The 27285-nt window shown below is 35.3% G+C and overlaps 1 protein-coding gene across 1 annotated transcript in view; it reads left to right on the forward strand.

Moving 5' to 3' along the window:
- FAF1 (Fas associated factor 1) overlaps positions 1-27285 on the forward strand; it is a 433472-nt gene that overhangs the window by 49446 nt on the left and 356741 nt on the right. The window contains exon 2 of the mRNA XM_044674693.1: positions 16526-16594. Within this exon, the coding sequence (XP_044530628.1) occupies positions 16526-16594 (69 nt within the window). The remainder of the gene's footprint in view (positions 1-16525; positions 16595-27285) is intronic.

Below are 27285 nucleotides of genomic sequence, written 5' to 3' on the forward strand. Positions count from 1 at the left end.
TAATTTTGAAGTATCTGCAGTGCTTTGTTGTATTGCATTCATATCCTTCTTCACCTTGTTTGAATGTACAACACTAATTTTGGAGATAAGCACTAGACACTTTGTTATCAGTGTGTCATTGAACATGTGGATATTTGAATAAAAGCTTTGTGCCTTAGTGAAAACCAGTGAAAAATATGATCTTTTTTTTTTTTTTCCTTCTTTCTTTCATAAAACCAGCTTCTAGTCTTATCAGTTCAGTTTTTTTAAACTTTCAGTTTCGGGGGCAGCTGGGTAGCTCAGTGGAGTGAGGGTCGGGCCTAGAGACAGGAGGTCCTAGGTTCAAACCTGGCCTTCAGTCACTTCCCAGCTGTGTGACCCTGGGCAAGTCACTTGACCCCCATTGCCCACCCTTACCAGTCTTCCACCTATGAGACAATACACCGAAGTACAAGGGTTTTAAAAAAAAAACACTTTCAGTTTCTTTGACTTTCAGGACTTCTTTTTGTTTAATTGGGGATACTAAATTTATTTATTTATTTTTGTTTTTTCTTTAAACTTGCAGGCCAATTTCATTGGTTTTTTTTAATATAAGAATTTAGAAATATGTTTTCCTCTAACTACTACTTTGCCTGCATCTTTCTAATCTCTTTTTCCAATTTTTCCTCTACCACCCATTTCCTTCTTTAACTTTTCTAGGAATTCTTGTTGGCCTATGTCTGACCTTCATTTTTTATTTCTTGAGGTTTTGTTTGTAGATGTTTTCATGTTGTCTTCTTAGTTTGTCTCTTGATCTTCTTTGTGCTCATAGCATTTTTTGGATCAGGTTTTCCCTCCCTCCCTCCTTTCTCTCCCTCCTTTCTCCCTTCTCTCTCTCTCTCTCTCTCTCTCTCTCTCTCTCATTTCCTCTGCTTTTTTCTTGACTTTAACTTTATGTTAGACTTGGTCTCTGCTTATCTTGGGATGGGGTAGAGTGTTACAGTCTCAAGCTTTAGGCTTTTTTACAGCTAACGTTGTGGGTCTGTAAGTTTTAGGTGCTTCTAAAGTGTGAGCTGAGGAGAGGTGCTCTCCTGGACCTTATCCAGGGAAGGGCCCTGCTCCCTTACAAGTGCTAGTACTCCTCTCCACCCTGCAACTGCTAGCAGGACATCTGCTCCTATGTCCCTACAAATGTTCCTCTCTGCTCTGAAACTGGGTGATAGGCAATTAAGTCACCAAAAAGTACCTGGTCCTGTGCCCAGTGGTCACACAGGAATCTCTTGTAATCTCTTTTTGACCAGTTGTCCAGTATTCTTACTGTGTCTGGGCAGTGAGAGTTCCTGAAATCATTCTTCCTGCTGCTGCTATTAGACAACTTGGGCTGGGAAAATGTCTCAACCTCTTGTTGGCTACGCTGTTCCAGAAATCAATCTGGCAAATTATTTTAAAGTTGTTTGGATGGTAATATTGAAAGATGTTCTCTCTATTCCTCTTTCTAGATGACAAATAGTATTTTTTAACACCCCCTCCCCACAAAAAAGAGGTGGAAAAAAATCACAATTGATCAATGCATTGAAAAAGTCCCCAAACCTATGCAATGTATCATACCTCTATACTTCTCACCTCTAAACGGGTAGTTTAGTTGTGTCTTCTCATGTTTCTTTATTTGAGGCATGATTAATTTGTATACTTTTGCTTCATTCCCTTTTTTTGGTGTATATGTGTTGTGGGGGGATTGTTTTTTATATTTACATTGTCTAGCACAATAATATTCCATGATATTTTTGTACCACAAGTTGTTTGCACATTCTCCAATCGATGGGTATCTATTTTGTTTCTACTTCTTTGCCATCACCAAAAGTTCTGCTATAAATATTTTGGCATATATGGGGACTTTCTTCTTAACTTTGACTGTCTTGGGGTTCAAGCTCCAAAATGGAATCTCTGTTTACAGGGTATGGGCATTTTAGTGGTTTTATTTGCATAATTCTAAATTGCTTTCCAATATGATTGTACCATATTACAACTCTGCCAGGTAATTGATACTCTTAATATGAGAATTTTATCCTGTTACCATATTATTGGAGTATCTTAATTGTATCACTTTTTACAGACTGATTGCAAATCAAATCAAGTCAATAAGTATTAAGAGTTTAGGGGCAAGTGAGGTGGCTTAGTGAATAGAGAGCCAGGCCTTGGAGATAGCCAGGAGAGAGGAAGGGCCTTGTTGGCCTTAGATACTGCGCAGAATGAGAAAAGCCAAAGGCTTTTAGGCTATAACATCTCTTATATATCACAAATACAAGATTGAGAATAGAACTGATGAGTGCTAGACTTGCTAAACACCAAATAGTATCACAAAAAATAAAATTGGTTATATTTTACTCAATCACCTGTGTTCTCAATCAGCCTACCAGATTGATAAAGCAATGATAAAAAAATAGTTAAAAGCTAGAAGGATAATTGAAAAGATATTTCATATGATTGAAATAAGTTAATCCTCACTAATTTAAAAAATCTATTATCAATGAAGAATGGATGATGAATGGAAAAATATAGAAGAAGCAATATTAATTTTATATTGAAATTTAACTAATATAAATAATTACTCAATTTATTACTGAAATACCTGTTTCAGTAAACCATCTTGAAGGCTTTCTTTTAACAAGATGCTTTCTGCTCATAGGCCAAAATTATTTATTTCTTGTATGATATAACAATGAAATTTGTTTAACTGTGAATCATGAACATTAGGCAAAGCATAGAACATGGAGAAGTAAACTTCCCATTGATGGAGAGTTCAGGTTGAAGAGTGGTATTGCCTGTAGTAGATGAGATATTTCAAATACATTTTTTTGGAGATAACATTGCATCAAGCTCTAGAACAGAACAGAGCTCCCTGGAAAAGAACCTGAGCCCCTTAAGAAAGGATCTAATCATTAAAACATATGTGAAGGAAGAATGTTCTCTGGATTATGACATCTGTTTAAATTGGTTGAGTCCTGTTTCTGGCAGAGCTTGTCCCTCAGTTAATATATTAGGGCATGTAGTTCTGACTGACAGTTCTGCCCAGCATTTAAGAAGAAGAAGGAGTGAGTGGATTGGATTGCCTTCATAAAATTGCAGATTTGAGAACTTCTTCCAGAAACAAAGGCCCATCTTTTTGCTACCAGTATTCTATCAGTGTGCATTGAGAGGCATAGTGTCTGAGATGAGGAATGGCACAGATAATCTGGTGTGCTTTGTACTTGTGTGATTACAACTTCAATATTGTATTCAACTGTAGGCCCCACAGTTTTGGAAAGATACTGAAATTGAAATACTTTTGAATTGGCATATACTGAAAAGCTTCCAGAGGAGGCAACAAAAGTGGTGAGAGAATTTAAGGATTGGGCATATTTTGCCCTGTGAACGGAGAACTGAGTAGAAAAATGATTGTTCTCTTCAATCACTGGAAGGGTCATTATGTGAAAGTGGGAATTTAGATTTGTTCTGATTGTCCCATAGGACTGAGCTACTTGAAATGGATAAAAGTGTCAGGAAAGTAGATATAGGGTCAGTGTAAGGAAAAACTTCCTAACTCCCCAAATAGATATTTCTGTTCTAAAATGCAGTGAGTTGAAGTTTTTCCTTCTCATTGGTGGTCTTCCAGTAAAGGCTCAATGGGGTTTCTCTCTAAGAAAGTAGTGTAAAGAATAGTTTGTAAAGGAGCAGTACTTTGAGAGGGCAGCTGGGCTACTGTATCAGCTTTTTACCAGTCATGAAAGGAGCATGATAATAGAGGTTTGAGTTGGAGTTTGGGTTTTAACTGAACTAGAAACCCTGCTCCTTTACAAACTATTCTTTACACTACTTTCTTTCATGGCTTCAAGGAGAAGTATATGTGGAAGGGCAGCACTTACTTGCTCAGTTATCTCCTTTTCTAGTAGAGGCTGAATGGGTAGGGGAGGGTAAGGAGTTATTACCTCTCCTTTTCAGCTTATCGAATTATCTCCTAAACTTCACCTTATCCATGAACCCTTTCCTTTCTAGTCTCAACTTGGCCTTGCATCGTAGATCTAGAACTGGACTCAGAGATTGTCATTCTTCATTTACATGAGAGGAGGCTGAGGCCAAATAAGGTTAAGTGACTTTGTCACATAAGCCTGAGAGGCAGACTTTGAGTCTTGGTGCTCTGATTCCAGAGCCAGTGTTCTTTGTACCTTACTGACTTACTGTCTCCTTAGGCATAACCAATCATCTTCCAGCATATATAGATTGTTGTATTATATGTGTTTATAGTTTTCTGTTATTTATACATTTTTATGTCTTAAGTTTTGAATGTCTTCATAGAATGGATTGTATGTTTTTCTTTTTGCCTCTGTGAAGAGGTAATCCAGTGTAAGATAAGCAAGGTCTTTTACAATTAATTTTGCTGTCCTGTTACAACAGCTGGTAGTATAGTGGGTAGAGCCCTGGACCTGGAATCGGGAGTTAAAATCTTGTTTCCCACACTTACTAGCTAGATGACCCTAATCGCTTAACCTCTGTCTTCACTCCTTTAGATGGATAATATCAGTGGGGGTAGGAGGAAGGCTATCAAGAGAACTCTTTTTACAGGTGGAATATTAATGAAGCATAGTCTGAATCTAGGAGGTTAAAAAGATGCTACCCACTAAAGTGGAATTTTGTTTATTTTATTTGAGAATAGCTCCATGGATAGTGGGTCAACAAGATTTGAGAAGTAGTAAAATTACTTTAGTAGCAAATTAGTTTTAAAACAGAAACTGAGTAAGAGACTAATATTTTTTAATATGAAATAATTGAGTATTCACTTGAGGGGGATGTGTCTACTTCTGTTCTGCTTTTTTGGAATTAAAGGGTTAGTGTTCATTTACTCAAATTGCTAAACCTTGTCAGTGTTGTCATGTGGTCAACTCTTGGGTGGATAGTAGAGTTGATAGCTATTCCAGTAGAATTGTTCCCTTTGTAATCCTATGTATTTTATTTTATTCATTTAAAAACTATTTTATTTAGACACTTCCTAGCTAGGTGATACTGGGCAAGTCACTTAACTCCCATTGCCTAACCCTTACCACTCTTCTACCTTGGAACCAATACATAGTATACCTCTTTTGAGAAGAATGCTATACTTCTATTCATGTAACTTGAAATTGTAATAGTTTTGGTGGTAGTTTAACTTTGGCTTATTGTTTCCATATAGGACATTCTTTCTCCTATCTCTATTTCTTCACATAGATTGGCCTCTGTGCTTATAATTTTCTTTTCCTTTCCAATTTCTAGGATCCTTTTCTTTCAGGAAAAATAGGCTAGCTTAAGAATGTCCCTCCTACAGGAGTCCTTTTCTGATCTCATTTTCTAGTACTCTGCTTGGAATTACATCTATATAATAGTGTAGATATTATCTAAATGATTGTAGAATGAATGAAATTAGATGCTGCATGTATAACAGGATTGTATTTACATATGGATAATAGATATGTATAATAGAACTGACTAGCATCTTGGGATTTGTATTTTGCATTTCCCTCCCAGCTTTGAGAGCCATTTGGGACTGGTGAAATTTAAGTCCGAAAGTGGATTGAGTCAGACTCAGAAGCCATCTATTTTGCAAGAGACTAGTTGGCAGAAAAGAAGAGAGACTTTCATCTGAGCCACTGAGACTGTGGCCAAAAGGAGAAAGAAAAAGTAAAGTTGAGTTGTGGTAGAGAAAGCAGAGTTGTTAAAGAGAGCCATTTCCCCTACAAGCATTCCTGAAGATTGGCTCTGAGATTACTGATTATACTCACCTCTTCATGGACTGAAGAAGTTCCAAGAAAAGATCTTCTCTTCTTCCAACTTTTCTTGTCCATTAATAGATATCATAATATTCCCTGCTTATTTCTTTACCATGATACTTTGTCCCAGTTTTTTCTTCAATAATAAAGGGAGAAGTTAGTTAGAAAAAGCACATTCAAATTAGGGCACACAGACAAAATTCTTTCTAAATGTTATGAATTTGTATGTAGTAGTGACTCATCCTGAAAGAAGGCCATAGGTTGGTACAGAGAATATAAAATTGTAGAAAATCTAGGTGTGGATCAGCATAGATGACTATGTTTCACATCTTTGCCCTGTTATAGTACTTGTACCCTCAGAAGTACTTGTTTCTTCTTCTATAAAATGAGGCCTTACAAAATGAGATGATATGTAAGGGCCTTTTGGGCTCCAAACCAAATCATTCTATTGGTAACATTGGAGCACTTCTGTTAAATGCTGGCAGAGCTCTGTGCAAACATTGTGAGGTCAGGAATCTATTCTGAGTCAAGAATGAAGTTTTCTTTTCTTTTCTTTTTTTTTTTTTTTATGTGATTATTATAGGAGGTCTTTGCTCTTAGAAAATTAATTGGCAATTGTATTGAAAAAAGCCTCACTTTTAGTGAAATGCATTATTATCAGTAATTTTATCAAAAACTCAGCAAATGATGCAATAGCAAAAGCTTTTTGGAGTTAGAGTTACTACTTAATGAGTCTCCTGATTGCATCAGTCCCACCCTGGGACTCTTTGGAAGCTGTTGAGCAATTGAAATGATCTTGGAATGCCTCTTCTCTTACTCAGAATATGCATTTATAAAATTCCAAAATAAGGCCTAGGTTGCTGACTATAGGACTTGGTTTTAATGAGGTTCGAATGTTTTTAGAAAAGCTGATATATTATAAGAAATCAGAAAAAGATTTGAACTGAAATAATTTAGCTTTCACAGTTTCTTTCCTTCCCACCCCTCACTATTTTTGAGAATAGCCTCTTGAGGTCTCTTTCTCTTGCTTTCTGTTGCTTTTTACCACCTTTATAGAAACATTTAATAGTAGCATTCTAATTCTTTCAAGCAGGATTGTAATTTCAGGAGGAAGTAAGTAGCAAAATTAAAAGAATGAGAGTTTATTTTCATACATATGTTATTAATAAAATAGAATGAGAAATGTAATATGTATTCGGAAGAACTTTCCCCACATTTTTCCATCCGTTGATGTTGCAAGTTTTTAAATAATTCAGTATGATTACACAAAGAGCCAATATTAAAGATCCAATAATTAAAGATTAAAGAAGCACAGAAGGAAAGTGATTTCAGCAAGTTGTGGATGAGTTTAATAGCCAAACAGAAGACTTTACACTTAATTCTGGAGGTGATAGGGAGCCACTGGAGCATATGGGTGATGTAGTCAGATCTGCAGTTTAGGAAAATCACTTGGCTGCTTATTGAGGATGGACTAGAGTGAGGAGACACTTGAGTCTGGGAGACCAACCACTGTACTATTTCAACAGCCCAAGAAAGAGGTGATGGGGGCCTGCACCAGAGTGATGGCACTGTCAGAGGGGAGAAGGGGGATGTATCTGAGAGGTTTCCACGATGTCTATTGAGATCCAGCTCAAGATGTCTAGTAGCAGTTGAAGAGTGAACACTGCGGAAGGTAAGCAGAGAGATTAGGGCTAGGTAAATAAATCTGAGAATTGTCTGCATAAAGTCACCCAAAGAAAGGCAAAAGACAGCCCCTGTTCAGTTTAATGGGGGAGACAATGTAAACAGCAGTGTACAAACAAGCTTTATACAAGATAAACAGGAAGTAATTAATAGAGGAAAGACTCTAGAATTAAGAGGAATTGGAAAGGGTTTCCTATAGAAGAGGGAATTTTAGTTGGAAATGAGGAGAGAAAACATTGTAGGCCTGGGGGACAGATGGTGAAAATGTCTACACCTGGAAAGGCATGAGGTGATAAAGGGAATGAGAAGATTAATACCTGAAATGTAGTGGTAGTGCTATCAAGCAAGAAGAATGAATAATCATGATGAAAAAGATGTGATATATAGTTGAAAAAACTCAAGTTATTTTTGAATGACTTAAGCAAGTAACTGACAGTCAAAATGGACATTGTACCACAGAAATGAAATTACTATTGATTTCCTAACCAAGCTGTCTCATCTTGGAACTTTCCTCATTGCCCTGGAACATTGAAATACTGCTGTGGCCTTCTCAATCTGGAATTTATCTTTCTGTATGGCCTGCCCTCTTTTCCCATTGATGAGTTCCATCCAAAGCCTCTAGGTTTTAAAAATTTTTATTCTTTTAATTTTTGTTTTTAAAAATTAAACTAAAAAATTTGCAATTCCATTTATTTATTTAATTAATTTAGGGTGGTTTTCCATGGTTACATGATTCATGCTCCTTCCCCTCCCTGCTCCTTTCCCCACCCCATAGCTAGTGAGCAATTCAAATGGATTTCACATACATCATTGATCAAGACCTATTTCCATATTATTAATATTTGCAGTAGAGTGATCATTTAGAGTCTACATCCCCATTTACATCCCCATCGAACCATGTGATCAAGCAGTTGTTTTTCTTCTGTGTTTCTACTCCTACAGCTCTTTCACTGGATGTGGATAATGTTCTTTCTCATAAGTCCCTCAGAATTGTCCTATATCATTGCATTACTGCCAGTAGAGAAGTCCATTATTTTTGATTGTGCCATAGTGTGTCAGTCTCTGTGTACAACATTCTCGTGGTCCTTCCCCTTTCGATCTGCATCAATTCCTGGAGGTCATTCCAGTTCACATGGATTTCCTTCAGTTCATTATTCCTTTTAGCACAATAGTATTCCATCACCAACAGATAACACAATTTGTTCAGCCATTCCCCAATCGATGGGCACCCTCTCATTTTCCAATTTTTTGTCATCACAAAGAGCGAGGCTATAAATATTTTTGTACAAGTTTTTTTCCTTATTTTCTCTTTGGGGTACAAACCTAGCAGGGGTATGGCTGGATCAAAGAGCAGGCCTTTAAAGCCCTTTGGGCATAATTCCAAATTGCCTTCCAGAATGGTTAGATCAATTCACAACTCTACCAGTGTCCCCATTTTGCCACATCCTCTCCAACATTTATTATTTTCCTTTGCTGTCATATTAGCCAATCTGCCAAGTGTGAGGTGGTACCACAGAGTTGTTTTGATTTTCATTTCCCTAATTATAAGAGATTTAGAACACTTTTTCATGTGCTTATTGATAGTTTTGATTTCTTTATCTGAAAACTGCCTATTCATGTCTCTTGCCAATTTCTCAATAGGGGAATGGCTTTATTTATTTTTTTTTTGTACAATTGATTTAGTTCTTTATATATTTGAGAAATTAATTGGAAAATCTTTGTCAGAGGTTTTTGTTATAAAAGATTTTTTCCCCAATTTGTTGCTTCCCTTCTACTTTTGGTTGCATTGGTTTTGTTTGTAGAAAACCTTTTTAGTTTAGTGTAATCAAAATTATTTATTTTACATGTTGTGATATTCTCTATTTCTTGCTTGGTCTTAAATTCTTTTATTTCCCATTGATCTGACAGGTATACTATTCTTTGTTCACTTTATTTACTTATAATTTCCTTCTTTATATTTAGGTCATTTGCCCATTCTGAATTTATCTTGGTATAGGGAAAACCTCTGTTTTGAGGAGGGCCCCAGAGGCTGTCCCTGGCTTCTGGATTTCAAAATCACGTCCCTCAGTTGAGTACCTTCCTCTCTTTCTCCTTCTACTTCCCCTCCCCCCACGTCCCCCAATTTCACATGGGCAGGAAATCTTTTTTTTTTTTTGCTTGTATTTATATTTCTAGTGCTTAGCACAGTATCTGGTATATAGTAAGCATTAAATGGATGCTTCTGAAGGTAGTACCAAGATAGTGGAATGATGAAAAGAAGTATAATGGGTTCTCTTTTACAACACTCCTGTATATGCATATCTTGAAAATGTACCTGAATGAGGTAAATCCAGAAAAAAAATCACATTCATTGGGAATTCTGTACATATTGGTGATGGGATTGGGCCAGGACTGTGTGAACAGTTCTGTGTCCAGGGAAAAGCTGTGTACTAGCACAAGAGAAGGTTCTAGACCCATACTGGGCACTGTGATAGGGATAGGAATGAAGTAGTAGCTTTTTTGTCCACTACCCAGTTCTGGGTCACAAATTCAGAGAGGACCGAGGAGGGGACTTATTTCCTATGTAGGGATGCTCTGGGCAGTTTATCAAGAAAGGAAAAAGTTAGAGGCAGAAATGGTATAGCTTAGACCCCAGGTTCAGAACAGGGTCTCATTTCTAGCATTTAGCCCAGGTTATAGAAGAATAACCAGGGCAGGAATCCCAAACCAAAGGGGAGCCTACAGTTCTGCAATTTGGAACCAACAGAGCATTCCAACCAGTTATTAGGGGCTGAATCCATCAGCAATCTACTTGTACTTTAAACTAGAAACCAAGTCTGGAACTTGCAGAGATCAGAAGGGCAAAGGCAGTGATCAGATTTTGCCTTGGATCAGATCATTTTGGGAATCCTGAAAGCTTACAGGTTCCCAGCCCTTCTTTGAAGATTCTTGAATAATACAATACTCAATACTGTTACTCTCAGAGAGGCTAAGAATTTACAAGCTTGAGGACAAACTAGAATTTCTGGAAGATATCAAGCAAGAGGTTTTTTTTTTTTTAAAGTTTTGATTTTGAACTTTAAAAAATGGAACAGAAAGTGGAGAAAGAATGCATTAGAAAGTGAATTAATATTTGGCATAAGAGGGACAAAACCTTGGTCAAACATCAAATTCCTTGAAAATTAGAATGAACCAAATAGAAAGCGATGACTCCATGAGGTATTAAGAAGCATTATAACAAAGTCAAAAGACTGGGGCGGGGGAGAATAGCAGAAAATCTAAATTACCTATTAATAAAACAACTGACCTGGAAAACAGATTGGAGAGAAAAAAAATTTTAGAATTGTTGGATTATCTTAATGCCATGACCAAAAGTAGAGACCAAGCATTCTGTTTCAGGAAATCTTTTTTTTTTAAATTAAAAGTAAAAAAAAATTTTAGGTTTAATAAAGATATTCTATTTGACCAATTACATATGATAACAATTTCCCACAAAAGTTTTCTGAAGTTGCATGATCCAAATTGTCTCTCTCTCTCTCCCTTTCCTCTCTCTTCCCCAAAATGGCAAGCAACCTGATCTGGGTATAACACATACCATTATGCAAAACACACAATATTGTTCATAGTTTACTCATGATATCACCCTTTATGTCCAAATCATATATCCATTTTGATCTTATCTTGGTATAGTTTGTGAGATACTAGTCTATATCTAGTTTCTGTCATACTGTTTTCCAGTTTTCCTAGCATTTTTTGTCAAATAGTGAGTCCTTATTCCAAAAGCTGTATCTTTGGGTTTAACATTAGATTGTTTGGGGCAGCTGGGTAGCTCAGTGGATTGAGAGCTAGGCCTAGAGACTGTAGGTCCTAGGTTCAACTCTGGCCTCAGACACTTCCCAGCTGTGTGACCCTGGGCAAGTCACTTGACCCTCATTGCCTACCCTTACCACTTGCCTTGCAGCCAATACACAGTATTGACTCCATGAAAGAAGGTAAGGGTTTAAAAAAAACAAAAAACAAAACAAAAAACAAACTGCCTTGCAACCAATACACAGTATTGACTCCATGAAGGAAGGTAAGGGTTTTAAAAAAACAAAAAACAAAACAAAAAACAAACAAACATTAGATTGTTAAGGTTTTTTTTATCCCAAATCTATTCAATTCCAGTGTTTGTCTTGGCAAGTAGATTCCCAAGTATTTTATATTGTCTAGAGATATTTTAAATAGAATTTCTTTTTCTACCTCTTGTTGCTGGACTTTGTTAGGAATATATAGAAATGCTTATGGTTTATATGGGTTTATTTTGTATTCTTTAATTTTGCTAAAGTTAGTATTTCAGTTAGTTTTTTAGTTGATTCTCTAGGATTCTATAAGTATACCATAATATTATCTGCAAAAAGTGATCATTTGGTTTCCTCATTGCCTACTTTAACTCCTTGAATTTCCTTTTCTTATTTCTAAAGCTAGCATTTCTAGTACAATATTAAAAAGTTGGGTTGATAATGGGCATTCTTCCTTCATCCCTAATCTTATTTGGAAGCCTTCTCATTTATTCCCATGACAGATGATACTTACTGATGGTGTTAGAGATATACTATTTATTATTTTAAGGAATGGCCCATTTATTCTTATGCTTTCTAGTATTGTTAGTAGGAATGGGTGTTGTATTTTGTCAAAGGTTTTCCCTTCAAGAAATCTTAAAAGAAAACTGGCCATATTATTTAGAACCAGAAGGCTAAAAGTGGAAATAGAATCTAATTGCCACTTCGTACAAGAAATCTGCAAATAAAAATTCTCAGGAACATCATAGCCAAAATCTAGAATTTTCAAGTGAAAGAAAAAAATACCACAAGCAGTCAGAAAGAAAGAATTCAGGTACTGAAAAGCCACAGCCAAAATTACACATGATTTAGCAGCCACTGCTACAAAGAAGCAGAAAATTTGAACTACAGTACTCCAAAAGATGAAGGATATTAGCTTATAGCCAAGAAGAACTTACCCAGCAAAGCCAAGTATAATGCTATTGAGGGGGCAGGGTGGGTAAAGGATGATAAATGACGTAAAAGACTTCCAAACTTTCCTGATGAAAACACCAGAGCTATGGAAAAACTCTGAAGTACAAATACAGGAGCAAAGAAAAACATAAGATAAAACATGAAAAATGAGAAAGGACTAAGTGAGGATAAATGACTTGCATTCTAATATTGTGGGATGATACATGTGTCTCCTGAATCCTAATATCAGGAGTAATAGAGAGAATCCAGTTAGACACGGTCTGATTATATCTTGGTGACCTGAAGAAAAAAAAAGGAAAGAGTAGAAGGAAAGGATAGGAGGGTTACAAAAAAATTTATCTCATAATTAGAATGTGTCAAGTAGATTTCTATTCAAACAAGAAGGAAATGGTGAGGTGAGTGACTGACTTTAATCTGAACTGGCTAAAAGAAGAATAGTTACAGAAATATATTTATTACATACAGCAGGGAAATAGGGAAGGAAGAGAAAGGGATGAGGGGAAATTGGAAGGGAAGGTAGGTTAAAGGAGGGATTACTCCCAAACATTTATAGTTTTTTAAGATGGCAAAGAACTTTTTATTATATATAAATGGGATGAAATATTATTGCCAATGGAATGAACAACCAGGATTCCAGAGGACTAATGTTTAAGCAGGGTACTTACCTACTGACAGAGAGATGAAAGACTTAGAATGCAGAATGAGAGAGATTTTTTTGGACGTGGCCAATGTGGAAATTTGTTTTGATTAACTATATATGTTGGTAATGGGTTTGTTCTTTTCATGTTCTTTGTTGAGGAGTGGGATGGGACAGTGAGAAGATCGATTTTGACTGACTAAAATGAAATATTTAAAATAAATAAAAAATAATTTGATCCTCTTTTAGCCCAACATGAGCTAATATTTCTTAGATTGTGTGTAGAGCATGTTTAATAGTGATAGATTAAGGATAGAAAATTCTTGAGGTTCCAGATAGTATCAGATTTATACATTGTAGTCACTTAAAATATATATACAATTTTATGTGTCTGATAAAGTGGATAGAATTGTGGACTTGGAGCCAGTTAACCTAGTTATAACCTAGTATCAAATCTTCCTTCAGTATTACCAGCTATGTAACCCAGGGCAAATATAAGTAATAAGTCTCTGCCCTCTCCCCTCATAGGAGTACTGTATCAAACTGAAATCAACAAGTCCTGAATTTAAATTTGTCCATAGACACTTACTAGTTATGTAACCCTGGACAAGTTACTTAACCTCTGTCTTCTTCATTTTTCTCTCCTGTAAACTGGAGATTATAGTACCATTTCTTAGGGATATTGTGATGATAAAACGGGATATTCGTAAAGCACTTTTGGCAAACTATAGGTTGCTGCATAAATACTGTTAAATAGAATTTTGGAAGATCATTTTATGCCCCTCCCCCCTCCCCCAAATGTAAAATTTATTTAAAAAGATTTGTTTTTTCTGAAATTTTGATTCTTAAATTCTGCCCCACCCCTTTGCTCTTCCTGAGATGTTAAGCAATCTGATATAGATTTTACATATGCAATTGTGGAAAACATTTTTTCATGTTAATTATTTTGCGGAAGAAAACAAAAAAAATAAGAAAGTGAATAAAGTTTGCTTTGGTCTGGATTTAGTCTTTATCAATTCTTTCTCTGAAAGCAGAAGACATTTTCTTTTGTATCATGAGACCTCTGGAATTGTTTTGGGATCCTTGTATTGCTGGAATTGCTAAGTTATTCACAGTTGTTTGTCATGATATTGCTGGGTACAGTGTTTTCTTGGTTCTGTTTACTTCATTCTGCCTCAGTTTGTGTTAAGTCTTTCCAGATTTTTTTGAGCTCCTGTTTGTTGTTTCTTATAGCATAATAGTTTTCCATTATAATCATATTTTATAACTTTCTCAGCCATATCCCAGTTGATGGGTATCCCTTCACTTTCCAATTCTTTGCCCCCAGCTCTGCCCCCCAAAAAGAGCTGCTTTAGATGTTTTTGTGCATCTAGATTCTTTTCCTTTTTATATTTTTGGGATATAGACCTAGTTAATGGTATTGCTGGGTCAAAGGTTATGTATTGTTTTATAATCCTTTGGGCATAGATCCAAATTGCTCCAGAGTGATTGAATCAGTTTACAATTCCCCCTACAGTACATTAGTGTCTCATTTTTCCACATTGCCTTTAAGTTTTGCCATTTTCCTTTTCTGTCATAATAATCAATCCAATAGGTGTGGGATAGTACTTCAGAGTTGTTTTAATCTGCATTCTCTAATGATGATTTAGAACTTTTTTTTCTCATAACCGTAGATAACTTTAGTTACTTTGAGAACTGCCTGTTCTTTTCCTTTGACCATTTGTCAGTTGGGGAATGACTTGTATTCTTATACATTATCTCATAATGATCTCGTAAGACCTCAACATCTCATTTCTCTATGTATTTCAGAAACTAGGCCTTTATTAGAGAGACACAATTTTTTCATAATTATGGTTATTGTTATTACCTATATCCTCTCATTTATCCTTTTCTCTCCTTTGATTTTTTTCCATTCTCAAAAATGTTTAGCTTCTGACCATTACATTTCCCAATTTGTCTTCCATTCTATCACTACCCCCTTTATATCCTTTCCCCACTACTGTCTTGTAGTATGATAGATTTCTATACCCATTTGACTGTGTATGTTCTTCCCTCTTTGAGCCAGTTCTGATGAAAGTAAGGTTCTAGTGCCCTCCTCCTTACTGCTCCCATCTTCCCTTCTATTGTAAAAACTCTTTTATGTAAGATATTTTACATCATTCTGCTTCTCTGTTCCCCCTTCTCCCAATGCATTTCTCTTTCTTATCCTTTAATTGTATATTTTTAGATGTTATTCCATTATGTTCAACTTATATACTTGCCCTCTGTGTATGTCTATACCTTTAACTTCCCTAATAATGATAAAGTTCTTAGGAGTTACATGTATTCTCTTCCCATACAGGGATGTAAACAGTTTAACCTTATTGAATATCTTTTGATTTCTCTTTCCTATTTACCTCTTTTTGCTTCTCTTAAGTTTTGTATTTGAGAATCAAATTTTCTATTCATTTCTGGTATTTTCATATGAAATGTTTGAAAGTCCTCTATTTCATTGAATACCCATTTTTACCCCTGAAGAATTATGCTCAATTTTCCTGCGTAGGTGATTCTTGGTTGAAATCCTAGTTTCTTTGTCCTCTGGAATGCCATATCTCAGGCTCCTCCGATCCTTTAACATAGCAACTCCTAAATCTTATGTTATCCTGACTCCTTGATATTTGAATTGTTTCTTTTTGGCTGTTTGCAATATTTTCTTCTTGACTTGGGAGTTTTAGAATTTGGCTTTAGAATCAGGGCAGCTTTCCTTGAAAGGTGATGTCTAAGCTCTTTTCTTTAATCATGCTTCTGACCATTACATTTCCCAGTTTGTCTTCCTTTCTGTCACTACCCCCAATGAATTTTTGCCTCTTTTGTAAATGGTCTTGAAAAAAAAACATATCTAGTTATTGAATACTAGATTAGCTGTGTATTTTTATTCATATGCTAGAGATAGTTTGGTGCAATGGAAAAATCCCTAGACTCAGATTTAGGAGGTACCCTTCTGTTACTGACCCAATGTGTGGCCTATGTGCACAGATTCCTTATGCTAGGGTCCTCAATTTACCCTTCTCTACAGGGAAGATTATAGACTGAGATCAGACTTAATAATAACACCACCAATAACTAGCATGTATTTATATATCATTTTAAGGTTTTCAGACTACTTTACACGCTATCTCATTTGGTTCTCAACCCTGGGAGATAGATGCTATTTTACAGATGGGAAACTGAGGCAAAGAAAGGTTAAGTGACCTTTCCAGGCTTATGCTGCTATTAACTTTTTGAGGCTGGATTTGAACTCCCATCTTCCTGACTCCAATTCTAGTTCTGGAATCACTAACTACATAGGTTTGGTGTATATTTTGTTTAAGTGTTTAATGGATCTGGTTACTTAGCTATGTTGTACAATGGTTAGAATTGGTGATTTCATTGTTATACTTTAATAACTATTTGTTGCCTCATCCCCATCTAAATATTTTTGTTTACTTCCTTTTTAGGCATGTACTGGCATTGAAAACATTGATGAAGCTATTACGTTGCTTGAACAGAATAACTGGGACTTGGTGGTAAGTGCTTTTGCTATTGTTTCCTGAATGTTGTGGCAACACCTTGATGTTAGGATTTTCTGAGTGTCCCTCATATTTAGCATACCGTAGATTTAAAGAAATAAAACCTCAATACACATGGCTTCCTCTGTAGGAATATAATATCTCTTGTATTTATCCAGAAGCATATCCATGTGTTTATAACCAGTAGCTAAACTAAGTGTGTATGTAGATCACAGGTTTTATGTAAGTCTGACTTATAGCCCATTGCCCCTCAGATTAACCTCTAGGATATTTAGGACTTTCTTCTTATTGGTTACATATTTGTTACTGTGTTTAATGTTGGAATCACCAACCTAATCTGGGTGGCCATACAGTGTTGTTTTTGAGATTATAAATAAGACTTCATTAGAGAAGAGCAAAGTCTGTAGTGGAGATTTAAAAATCCATACAAAATAGAATTATTGTTCTCTTGGAAAGCCTGAATGAAAAATAGAAAATTCTTTATATTCTTTATACTCTTTTCTTGTAAAGTCGACACTACCATTTATCCTCATAGACATAAAATTTTTTGAATGAAACTATTGTATACAAGGTTTATTTCCGTTAATTTGGTTAGATATAACATTGCTCTTACAAAGATAATAAAAGTCTTCCAGAAGTTTTTTGATACACCTATATTTCTGCTCATTCAAAGTTGACACCTGTATTTCTCTCATCTGCCCATTCTGGTTCTTGAAGCATAGACCCTTCTAGGTAGGATGAAGAAGGTGTTTTTGTTAAGTTGTCATGGTGTGCATGCACAGACACACCTCTGAACAACCCTTCTTGTTAATTAAAAAAAATTTGTTCCTGCTTGGTGTGGTGAATTGAACTCTACCTTAGTTCTATCCCCATCTCTACTCTTCACTGACTTGGTGGCACTGGGAAAGTTCTTTTCTTCCTGTCCTTTGTTTCTTGCATCTGGACAGTGAAGGAGTTGCACAAGACTTGAAAATTCCTTCCAGCCCTGTGGTTTTGTTCTTCCTCTGCTAACCTCCTTCCATTCACACTACTTTGAAATATATTCTGTCTCTTCTTTTCCTTTGTATTTAGTAGTTTTTTGGCGAGAATAATAAGAAATTATGAACAGATTCAGAAAAATCTTCCATAACTGACCAACTTACTTGCCATAAGATAATTTGATAGAAAAAGAAGACATCTCAAACTTTGTTGGGTTGGATTTTTTTTTCCCAAAAGAAGTAGGTTACAACAATGGAGATAACATTTAGAGGTGAATGAGACTTTAGAAATCAAAAAATCCTACATTAAACTAGTCCAATCAATTTTCTTAGAAATTAGCACCCCGAGACTTAGAGAAGAGGAAGGAATTTTGTCCACAGTGATAACTCCTAATTTCATAGTACTTGAAAGTTTGCAGTGTTCTTCCCTTAGTACAACCCTGTGAAGGTGGTGATACAAGTACTGTTGTCCCCATTTTGCAAATGAAAAATTGAGACTGAGAGTTATTTGGCTTGCCCAAGACCCCGCAGCTAGTAAATAACAAAGCTTGGACTCAAATCTGAATCTGAAAGTAGTCCTCTATATGTGCTCTCATACAAAGTATATCTCTTTTTTTTCCCTACAAAAGGGCTTCTAAAGTCTAAGAAAGCAAACAATATTAATATGAACTAAATACAGTTTTTATCCAGTTTGTTTATAGCAGTATATAGTGAAATGTGTCTTGGGGTTACCTGTGAGGTCTGTTTTCTCCTCTGCATGTAGCTTGTATAAGTACTTGTTCATTCATATGTTGTCTCACTAGAGGGTAATCAATCTCCTTGGGGAAAGGAATGGTTTTTGCTTTTTTTCTTTGTGTCTTTAGAGCTTAGTATAGTTCCTTTGGCAAAGTGCTTTCCTCTACTATGACTTAGCCCCTTTTCTGTCAAAAAAAAGGGGTTAGACATGGTTATTTTTAGTTCCCTTCCAGATGTAAAATTTTATGACTTGGAATGTAATTGGTCCATTTAAAATGTTTATGGACATAGTTTATGCTATTTGTTTTCGTTACATATTGTTAAATTTATCTTTGATTTATTTGATGCCATGTGCTTGGTGTGCGGTGAATACAAACCAATTATAACAATTTAGACATTTCTCCAGTGGGAAAATGGAATCTGTGTTATCATTATGGTCATCATTTCCAAGAGTACATTATGGTAAAAGTGAGAACTGCTTATATTTTTATGATGATATTGGGGAAAAACAAAACCTGGAGCCAGTACATTTTAAAAAAATTATTATTTTCAGCTACAAAATACTAATTTCTTCCCCTTTTCCCCCTCCTCCACCCAGTGGGAAAAAAAGAAAGAAATATTTAATTTTTGTATCTCATTACTTACACGAGCAAAATATATGCCTTCATTGCTCATGTCCAAAAACACATTTCTTATTCTTCATATTAGTCCATATAATTGTTTTTGAATGACCAGTGTGTCTATTAGCTACATTCCACATTCACAAAATCTTTGATTCCTACCTCTGAGGGATCTGAGAATCATATAGTCCAACAGATGAAGAAATAGACCCAGAGATGTGAGATGTCTTGTCAAAAGTTACCTAAGTAGTAAAGGGCCAAGTCAGGATTCTGATTTAGCTCCTCTGATTTCCAAATCTGTTTTGCTTTCCACTCTATCCTACTGCCTCCTTTTCTTTGGCCCTTACTATTAGGAGGTTTTGGCCGACGGAATAACTGGAATCTCTCCTATCTGGAATCATAAAACTTTGCCAGGAACTGGAGAAATTAACTTGTCCAGCCCAGACTTCAGGAAGAATCAATCCCTTCTATACATATCTGACAAAAAGAAAGTCATCTTTCCTTAGATTTGATTCCATTAGAGGGAAAACTAATTAAGGTTGTCTCCCTCCTTATTGAGGCAGTACTTTGAGATATCTGAATGTTAAGAGGTGGATTCATCAAGCCTAGATTTCCCTTATTGCAATATCCATTCTTTGTTCCTAGTTCTACCACCTGTGTCCAAAGACAACTTTAGTCTTTTCTGCATATGATAGGTTTTCAGATTCTTGAAACTTTGTATGTCAGTAATATACAATCTTGTGAGAAAATCTAGGAAATTAATGGAAGAACTATGGTGAATAGCACTTTGGAATGAGGCTCACTTCTAGGAATCTTTTCCCTGGGCTTTTCTGCTTGCAAAAAAGACTCTTAACATCTCTGCCTCTCAAGATTTTCTTAGGCCATTTGACCTGCTTTTTGCCTTCCCTTCTCTTCACTTTTCTCTACCAAGTTTTGACTCTAGTTAAACAATTCAGTTCTATTCAGTGCTTAATATTGCTTAAAAATGGAATTGAGGGGCAGCTGGGTAGCTCAGTGGAGTGAGAGTCAGGCCTAGAGACAGGAGGTCCTAGGTTCAAAACCTGGCCTCAGCCACTTCCCAGCTGTGTGACCCTGGGCAAGTCACTTGACCCCCATTGCCCACCCTTACCAATCTTCCACCTATGAGACAATACGCCGAAGTACAAGGGTTTAAATAAAAATGGAATTGAAATTGCCATTAGAATGTACCATAGACCAGTGATGGGCAAGCTTTTTAATGAGGGGGCCAAAGGAAAGGAAATGCTCATCTGTCAGTCTGTTTCTAAGGCAACTCTTTCAAAGTTTCATTGTATTGTATCCTCCTCATTGTATTCATCAGATTAGGAATAATGTCACACGATGGGATAGAACATTTCAGGGGGCCCCCATCTGGCCTGCGGGCCATAGTTTGCCCAACACTGCCATAGACCATCTCTCTGGTTCTGCAAAAAAAAATCCCAAAAAACTCAACATGTGCCCACTGCCCCCAGCCTCTACAAATACAGTGTGTGCTTTTTCATATTCTTTTTTTGAGGAGCTAAGCTTGACCATTATAATTATTCAGCAATGTTTCAGTTGTTTTGTTTTTCTATTTAAATTTTTGTAACCATTTGTGGTAACCTTGTTGTTTTATTAGTTCTTATGCAGTTTTGCAACTGTTCATTTAGGAATTTCCATGATTTTCTGTTTCATCATATTTGTTACATCTTACAGTAATCATTATTACATTCATGTATCATACTTATTTTTAGCTATTTCCCAGTCATTGGATATCTTCTTTGTTTCCACTTATTTGTTAGCTCAAAAGTTCTGTTCTAAGTTTTTTGGTATATATGGAGGCCTTTCTTTTTGTCATTGACCTCTGTAGGTGACACTGGCCTCATTTACTGTTCCTTAAATAAGATACTCCTGTCTTCCAATTTGGGGCATTTTTACTGACTCTTTCTTCTCATCTCTGCTTCCTGGCTTCCTGCCAGCCAAAATCCCAGTATATGTAGGAAGCTTTTTCTGATTTCAATTCTGGTGCCTTCTTTATCTCAATTTATTCTGTGTAAATCTTGTTTGTACATAATTGTTTGTATATTGTCTCCCACATTAGACTATGAGCTCCTTAAGAGTAGGAATTGTCTTTTTCCTTCATCCCTCTTGAAAAAGAAAAAAATAAAATACTTGTTAAAACATGTTTGGCTAAGTAAAACAAAATTCTGCATTGGCTATGTCCAAAAACATTATGTCTCATCTTATACTGAGTCTTTCCTCTGTAACAAGCTGGAGAGCAGGTCTTTTGCACTAATCTGAATTATTAAATCTTTCAAAGTTGCTTGCCTTCGTTGTTGCTTTATACATTGTTTTTTCAGTTCTATTCATTTTACTCTGCATTAATAATACATACAAGTTATAAGGAAAAAAAAGTCAGTACAATTTGTTGATACGTTGAAAAAGTCCAAAACCATGTGCAACATATAACATCTGCGATTCTCTCATCTTAACAAAGTGTTGTTTGGGTTTGCCTTCTCATATCTCTTTATTCAGGTTTAGATTGATCTTTATAATTTTGTTACATTTATTTTTGATTGTGTAGGTATTCTTTCTATTTACGTTGCTGTAGCTATTGTGTATTTTGTTTTTTTTTGGCTCTGCTTACTTGAATCTTTATCAGTTCATTTGGATTTTTCTATGTAATTATCACATATTTCTTACAGCACAGTAACATCCCATTATATTCACATACCACAGTTTAGTTAGCAGTTTCCCAGTTGATGAACATCTACTTTGTTTCCAGTTTTTACATCTACTTTGTAGTCCAGCTGTCTTGAAGTGTGCTACTATAATTATTTTGGTATAATATGGGAATTTTCCTTTTATCCATTACTTGTGTAGGGTATAAGTCCAGTATTAGAGTCTCTGGTTCACAGGTATGGGTGGATATTTTAGTCACTTTATATTGCTTTCCAAATTGCTTTCCAGTGTTATATTTCATTGCTCTATCAAAAATGTCTTAATGTGCCTATGCCTTCACAACCCCTTCAACATTGACTTTTATCATTTGTTGTCATTTTTGTCAGTTTTCAGGATGTGGGGTGAAATCTCAGGGTTGTTTTGATTTGCATTTCTCTTATTAGTTATTTGGGGCATTTTTTCATGTGGCTATGAATATTTTGTAATTCTTTTGGGAACTGTTTGTTTATATTTTTTGACCTACCTTCTCCCTTTTCCCTTTTCCTTTCTCTCTTCCTCCTTCCTCTTCATTTCCCGCTCCCTTTTCTCTCTTAATCACAAAAGAAGTTTTTCCCTAGATAATTTTTATTTTTCACTTTATCAAGCAGTGGATAAGTTTTATTGTTTCTGAATCTCCCTTGTCTTGGTATGTTAAATTTTTTAACAAATAGTACTAGATGGTTTTGATGACTGTTGCTTTATAATAGTTTGAAGTCTGCAAGTGCTATTCTCCTTTTCTTCCTACTTCTTTTCATTCTTTCTTTTGATATTCTAGATATTTTGTTTTTCCAAATTAATTTTATTTTATCAAATTCTGAAAAGTATTTGGTTGGCATAGTATAAATGAATGTTGGTAGTATTGTCAATTTTATTATATTGGCACAGACTACCCACGAACATTTTCTGTTTCTGTTTCTTTAGTTCTTTGTTCTTCATTTTTAAAAATTTTATTTTTATTGTCATGCAAAACACATTCATGAGAACATATTCATACAAAACCAAACCCCCCAAATAAAGCTGTAAATACACCGATATGAAAGATAGTATGCTTTGATCTGCATCCATCCAACTCCAACTATTTCTTTCTCAGGAGGTGGATAGCATTCGCAGTCATAAGTCTTTCAGGATTGTCTCAGATCATTGTATTGCTAAGAGTAGCCAAGTTTTTGTAATTGATTATCGTATAATATTGCTATTACAGTGTAGAGTGTTCTCCTGGTTCTGCTTATTTTGCTCTGAATCAGTTCCTGCAGTTCTTCGTAGCTTTCTCTGAGTTCATCTTGCTTATCATTTCTGATAACACAGTAATATTCCCATCACCAACATGTACCACAGTTTGTTTAGCCATCCATTCCTCAGTTGATGGACATCCCTTTAATTTCCAATTCTTCGCCACTACAAAAAAACTGTTGAACCATTCTTGCATTCCTAGTATAAATTCCACTTTATCATAATGAATGATTTCTTGGATAAATCACTGTAGTTTCATAGGATTTTGTTTAAACATATTGAATCTGTGTTAACTAATAATAACTGGTCTATAGTTTTCTGTGTTTTATCTTTCCCTGGTTTAGGTACTAGAACTATATTTGTCTCAAGAAAGGATCCTTATTGGATCCTTTCTTTCTCAATTTTTGAGAATAATTTGTGGAATATGAATACTCACTGTTCTAAAATTTTGATAGAATCATCCTATGCATCCAATAGGACCAGGAGTGTTTTTTTTTTTTTTTATACCAACAACTTTGGTAGTTTATATACAGCTAGATCTTTTCCTTTTCTGAGACTGGATTATTTGAGATCTCTATTTGATCTTCTAATAGTTTTGATGTTTTTGAAGGTATTCTCTATTTCTTTTGTGTTCTTAGCATATGACTGTATAATATATTTTTATTTTTACTTTTCATTCTGATTTTACTGTGATTTCATCTTGATCATTCACTAGTCCTGGTATCTTTGTTTTAATTTTTGTTGTCCTTGTGTGTTGCATTTATTCACTCTTGCATTTCTATTGTTTCAGATGTTTGAGGAGTAATTTCTTCACTTCTAATTTCTAACTATGTTTAAAAAATAAAAATTAAAAAAAGAAAAAAAAAACCACCCCAGTGCAACTATCAACAATATGGCAATAGATCTTGATTGATGACACATGTAAAAACTAGTGGAAATGTGTGTCAGCCATGGGGGGGGGTGGTTGGAGGGTGGGGGGGAGAGTAACAACATCAATCATGTAACCAAGAAAAAATTTTCTGAAAATAAAAATAAAAATATGTTTAAAATTCTTCTTTATTATTGAATATACATCTTTTTTTTCTGTATGATTTTCAGGGTTGGTTACTTTGGACTGCACTCTAGATTCCCTTGCTCTTCAGAACACATTATTTTATTCCTTCCTACATTTTATAATGGGTGCAGAATATAATCTTGTATTATTTGAATGTCTTTTTCTTTGTATTTGAAGGTCTTTTTCTTGATTGCTTGCAGAGCTTGTTACTTCTGAATTGAATTGTTAAATTTAGTCATTCTATGTTCTGGAGTTTTTGTCCTTAATTTTCTTTTGGAGGTGACCTGTGAATTTTTTCAATTGGAATTTCTTTTTCTGTGTTTAGAGGTTTTGGGCCGTTATCTTATTTCCTTCATTATGGTGTTACAGTTTTGGTCCATTCTGATTTTTAGGAGTTTGTTACTTGGGCAAGATTTTATTCTTCAAGGTTGTCCTCTTCTAGGAGACCAATGATCCTTAGATTATTCTTATGTATTCTGTCTTTGAGATCAGTATGTTTTTATTGCTTAATGAGCATATTTTATTTTAATGTTAATTTTTTCCCTTCTCTTTTTTAAGATCGGTCTTCACTTCTGTGTATTTGCATTCTCAATTTATTGTTCCCCTTTTGTTTCTGTGGTGAGGCAGTGTCAGATTTCTTTCCATTTTGCCCATTATTTTTCCTACATAGGCTTTTAATTCTTCTCTCACAATTCTTTTTTCTCTTTGGAACACTCAGGAACAGCCTGTTGTGGTTCCATATTCTCTTCACATTCCAGAGAACTCTGTCTCATCAAGTATTGGATCATTTTCCTGTTTTGAAGTATTTATTCATAGATTCCTAAACCTGCTTATTAAATCTGGAGACTATATTTCCTTCCATTAATAGTTTTCCCTGTTGATTTTTCTGCTTTTGTTCTAGGTCTTTTGAGTTTTTTTCTTCAGATAATTTCAGTCCCCCATCCACTTTATTTTTCCAATAGTTTACTTCCTAACTCCCTTCTCTCTGATTGTGGAGCTGGATTTCAAAAAGTATCAGCTTTTCCCCTTGATAGGTAATTTTATGGTTTAATAGCCTGGGTTTCTCTCTGCCCTAGTTGGTTTTGGGTGGTCAGACCTAGACTTATTTCTGGATGCTGTGTTCTTTTCCTCAGGCTTGGTGTAGTGATGCCTCCACTCTCACATACATACAATGTCATATCTTGGTATCCTGCCCTGCTCCATCTCTTCCTTTATTCCTTTGACTCAGCACTGGCAGTTTAACTCTTTGCAGAGCTGCTACTACAGGATTAGCCCTGGCTCTGCTAGTGTTAAAGGATTGTTGGTTCAGTTCCAGCTCTACTTGGAGCTACAGAGTTGGTGGTTCCTGGCATCCACAGTTGGTGCTACAGGGTTGTGGTCCTCAGTCAGGCTTTTGAATGGTCGGGTCAATTCACAACTCCACCAGCAGTGCATTAATGTCCCATTTTTGCCACATCCCCTCCAACATTCATTACTCCCCCCTGCTGTCATTTTAGCCAATCTGCTTGGTGTGAGGTGATACCTCAGAGTTGTTTTGATTTGCATTTTTCTAATTATTAGAGATTTAGGACATTTTCTCACATGCTTATTGATAGTTTTGATTTCTTTATCTGAGAATTGCCTATTCATGTCCCTTGCCCATTTGTTGATTGGGGGATGGCTTGATTTTTTTGTACAATTGATTTAGCTCCTTGTATATTTGAGTAACTAGACCTTTGTCTGAGTCTTTTGTTATAAAGATTTTTTCTCTTTTTATAACTTCTAAAGCTGACTATTCCTAACTTTATCAACTTTGCTAGGTGAAACCTGAGGCTATTTTTGATTTGTATTTGTTACTGTTAGTGATTTGGATCATTCTGTCATATAGTTGTTAATAATTTGTAATGCTTCTTTTTGAGAACTGGTTTTATTCTTTGACCACTTATTTAATGGAGAATATCTTTTGAAGTGTTTATGTGTGTGTGAATACACACGTGTATATATAATTTGCATCAATGTCTATTGTTTTTATATCACATGTTTTTTTCCTCTCCTTTCTTCTAGAGTCATCTCTTACAAAAATATTTTTTAAAAGAAAAAGAGGAAAAAGAAAAAAGCCAGATCAATATCTCAAAAAAATCTGGTGCTCTATATAATACTCCTGACTTCTGCAAAAGAGCAAGGGGCAGTTTATTTTCTTTAAGGCCAAACTTTTTCTTTATCATTTTGCAAAATTCTTCTTTTAGGGTGGCAGTTGTTCTCATTTACATTGTTGCAGGGATAGTGCATTTTATTTTTCTTGTTCTGAATATTACACATTAGTTCATGTACCTCTTTCTATGATTTTTTGTATTCATTATGTTCCTCTCTTACACCATAATAATATTCAATTCTATTAATGTATCATAATTCATTTAGCTTTCTTGGGGGATAAGGACTGACTTTCATTGTTATTTTAAGAAATACTGATCTTTAAAAAGCAATCAATTAACTGGGAGCTAGGGATTATACTCTCAACTTTTCCCGTCTGTGCATATTTTGGCATATTTTGAAGTCTTTTCTTTTCCAATTGAATCTTCATTGGGTCTCATAGAGCTCTAGGTTCATACCACTTCTAATGCATTAATAAATGATATATATATTAGAGTTCCCTGAATTTCCCAGATTGCTGCCTATAAAGCCAGTGTTTCATCAGTATTTGTTTCTTAATTTTTATAAGCTTCTGTACACATTAGATAGTTAATGGAAGCTTGTTGGATTTTGTATTCAACATTACTTGTAACTCTTAATGAGTTTTTCAGAAAAAAATTTTTGAATAAAAGTACAAGAATAAAATGTCTTGGTGTTTGGAATCAGTGTCAGAAGTAAATGTGAGGGGCAGCTAGATGGCTTAGTGGCTGGAAAGCCAGGCCTGAAGATGAGAATTCCTGTTTTAAATCTGGCTTTAGACACTTCCTAGCTGTATTTTTTTGTTTTGTTTTGTTTTTTATTTTAAACCCTTAACTTCTGTGTATTGACTTATAGGTGGAAGAGTGGTAAGGGTAGGCAATGGGGGTCAAGTGACTTGCCCAGGGTCACACAGTTGTGAAGTGTCTGAGGCCGGATTTGCCTAGCTGTATTTTTAATCAGAAGGACCAGATGAGATTTATACTAGGAATACAGGTCTGGTTCAGTATTAAGAAAACCTTATCAATTGACCGTATCAATAACAAAACCAACAGAAATCATACGATTATTCTAGTAGATGCAGAAAAAGCCTTTGACAAAATACAATACCCATTCTTGCCTTTTTTATAATGCTTTCTTCTGATTTGTACCTCAGTTGTGACTCCTGAAATCATATTGTCATTCTGATTGACTTAGTTTTTGATGATA

This window comes from Gracilinanus agilis, chromosome 4 (assembly GCF_016433145.1).
Source record: "Gracilinanus agilis isolate LMUSP501 chromosome 4, AgileGrace, whole genome shotgun sequence".
NCBI classification, from domain to species: Eukaryota; Metazoa; Chordata; class Mammalia; order Didelphimorphia; family Didelphidae; genus Gracilinanus; species Gracilinanus agilis.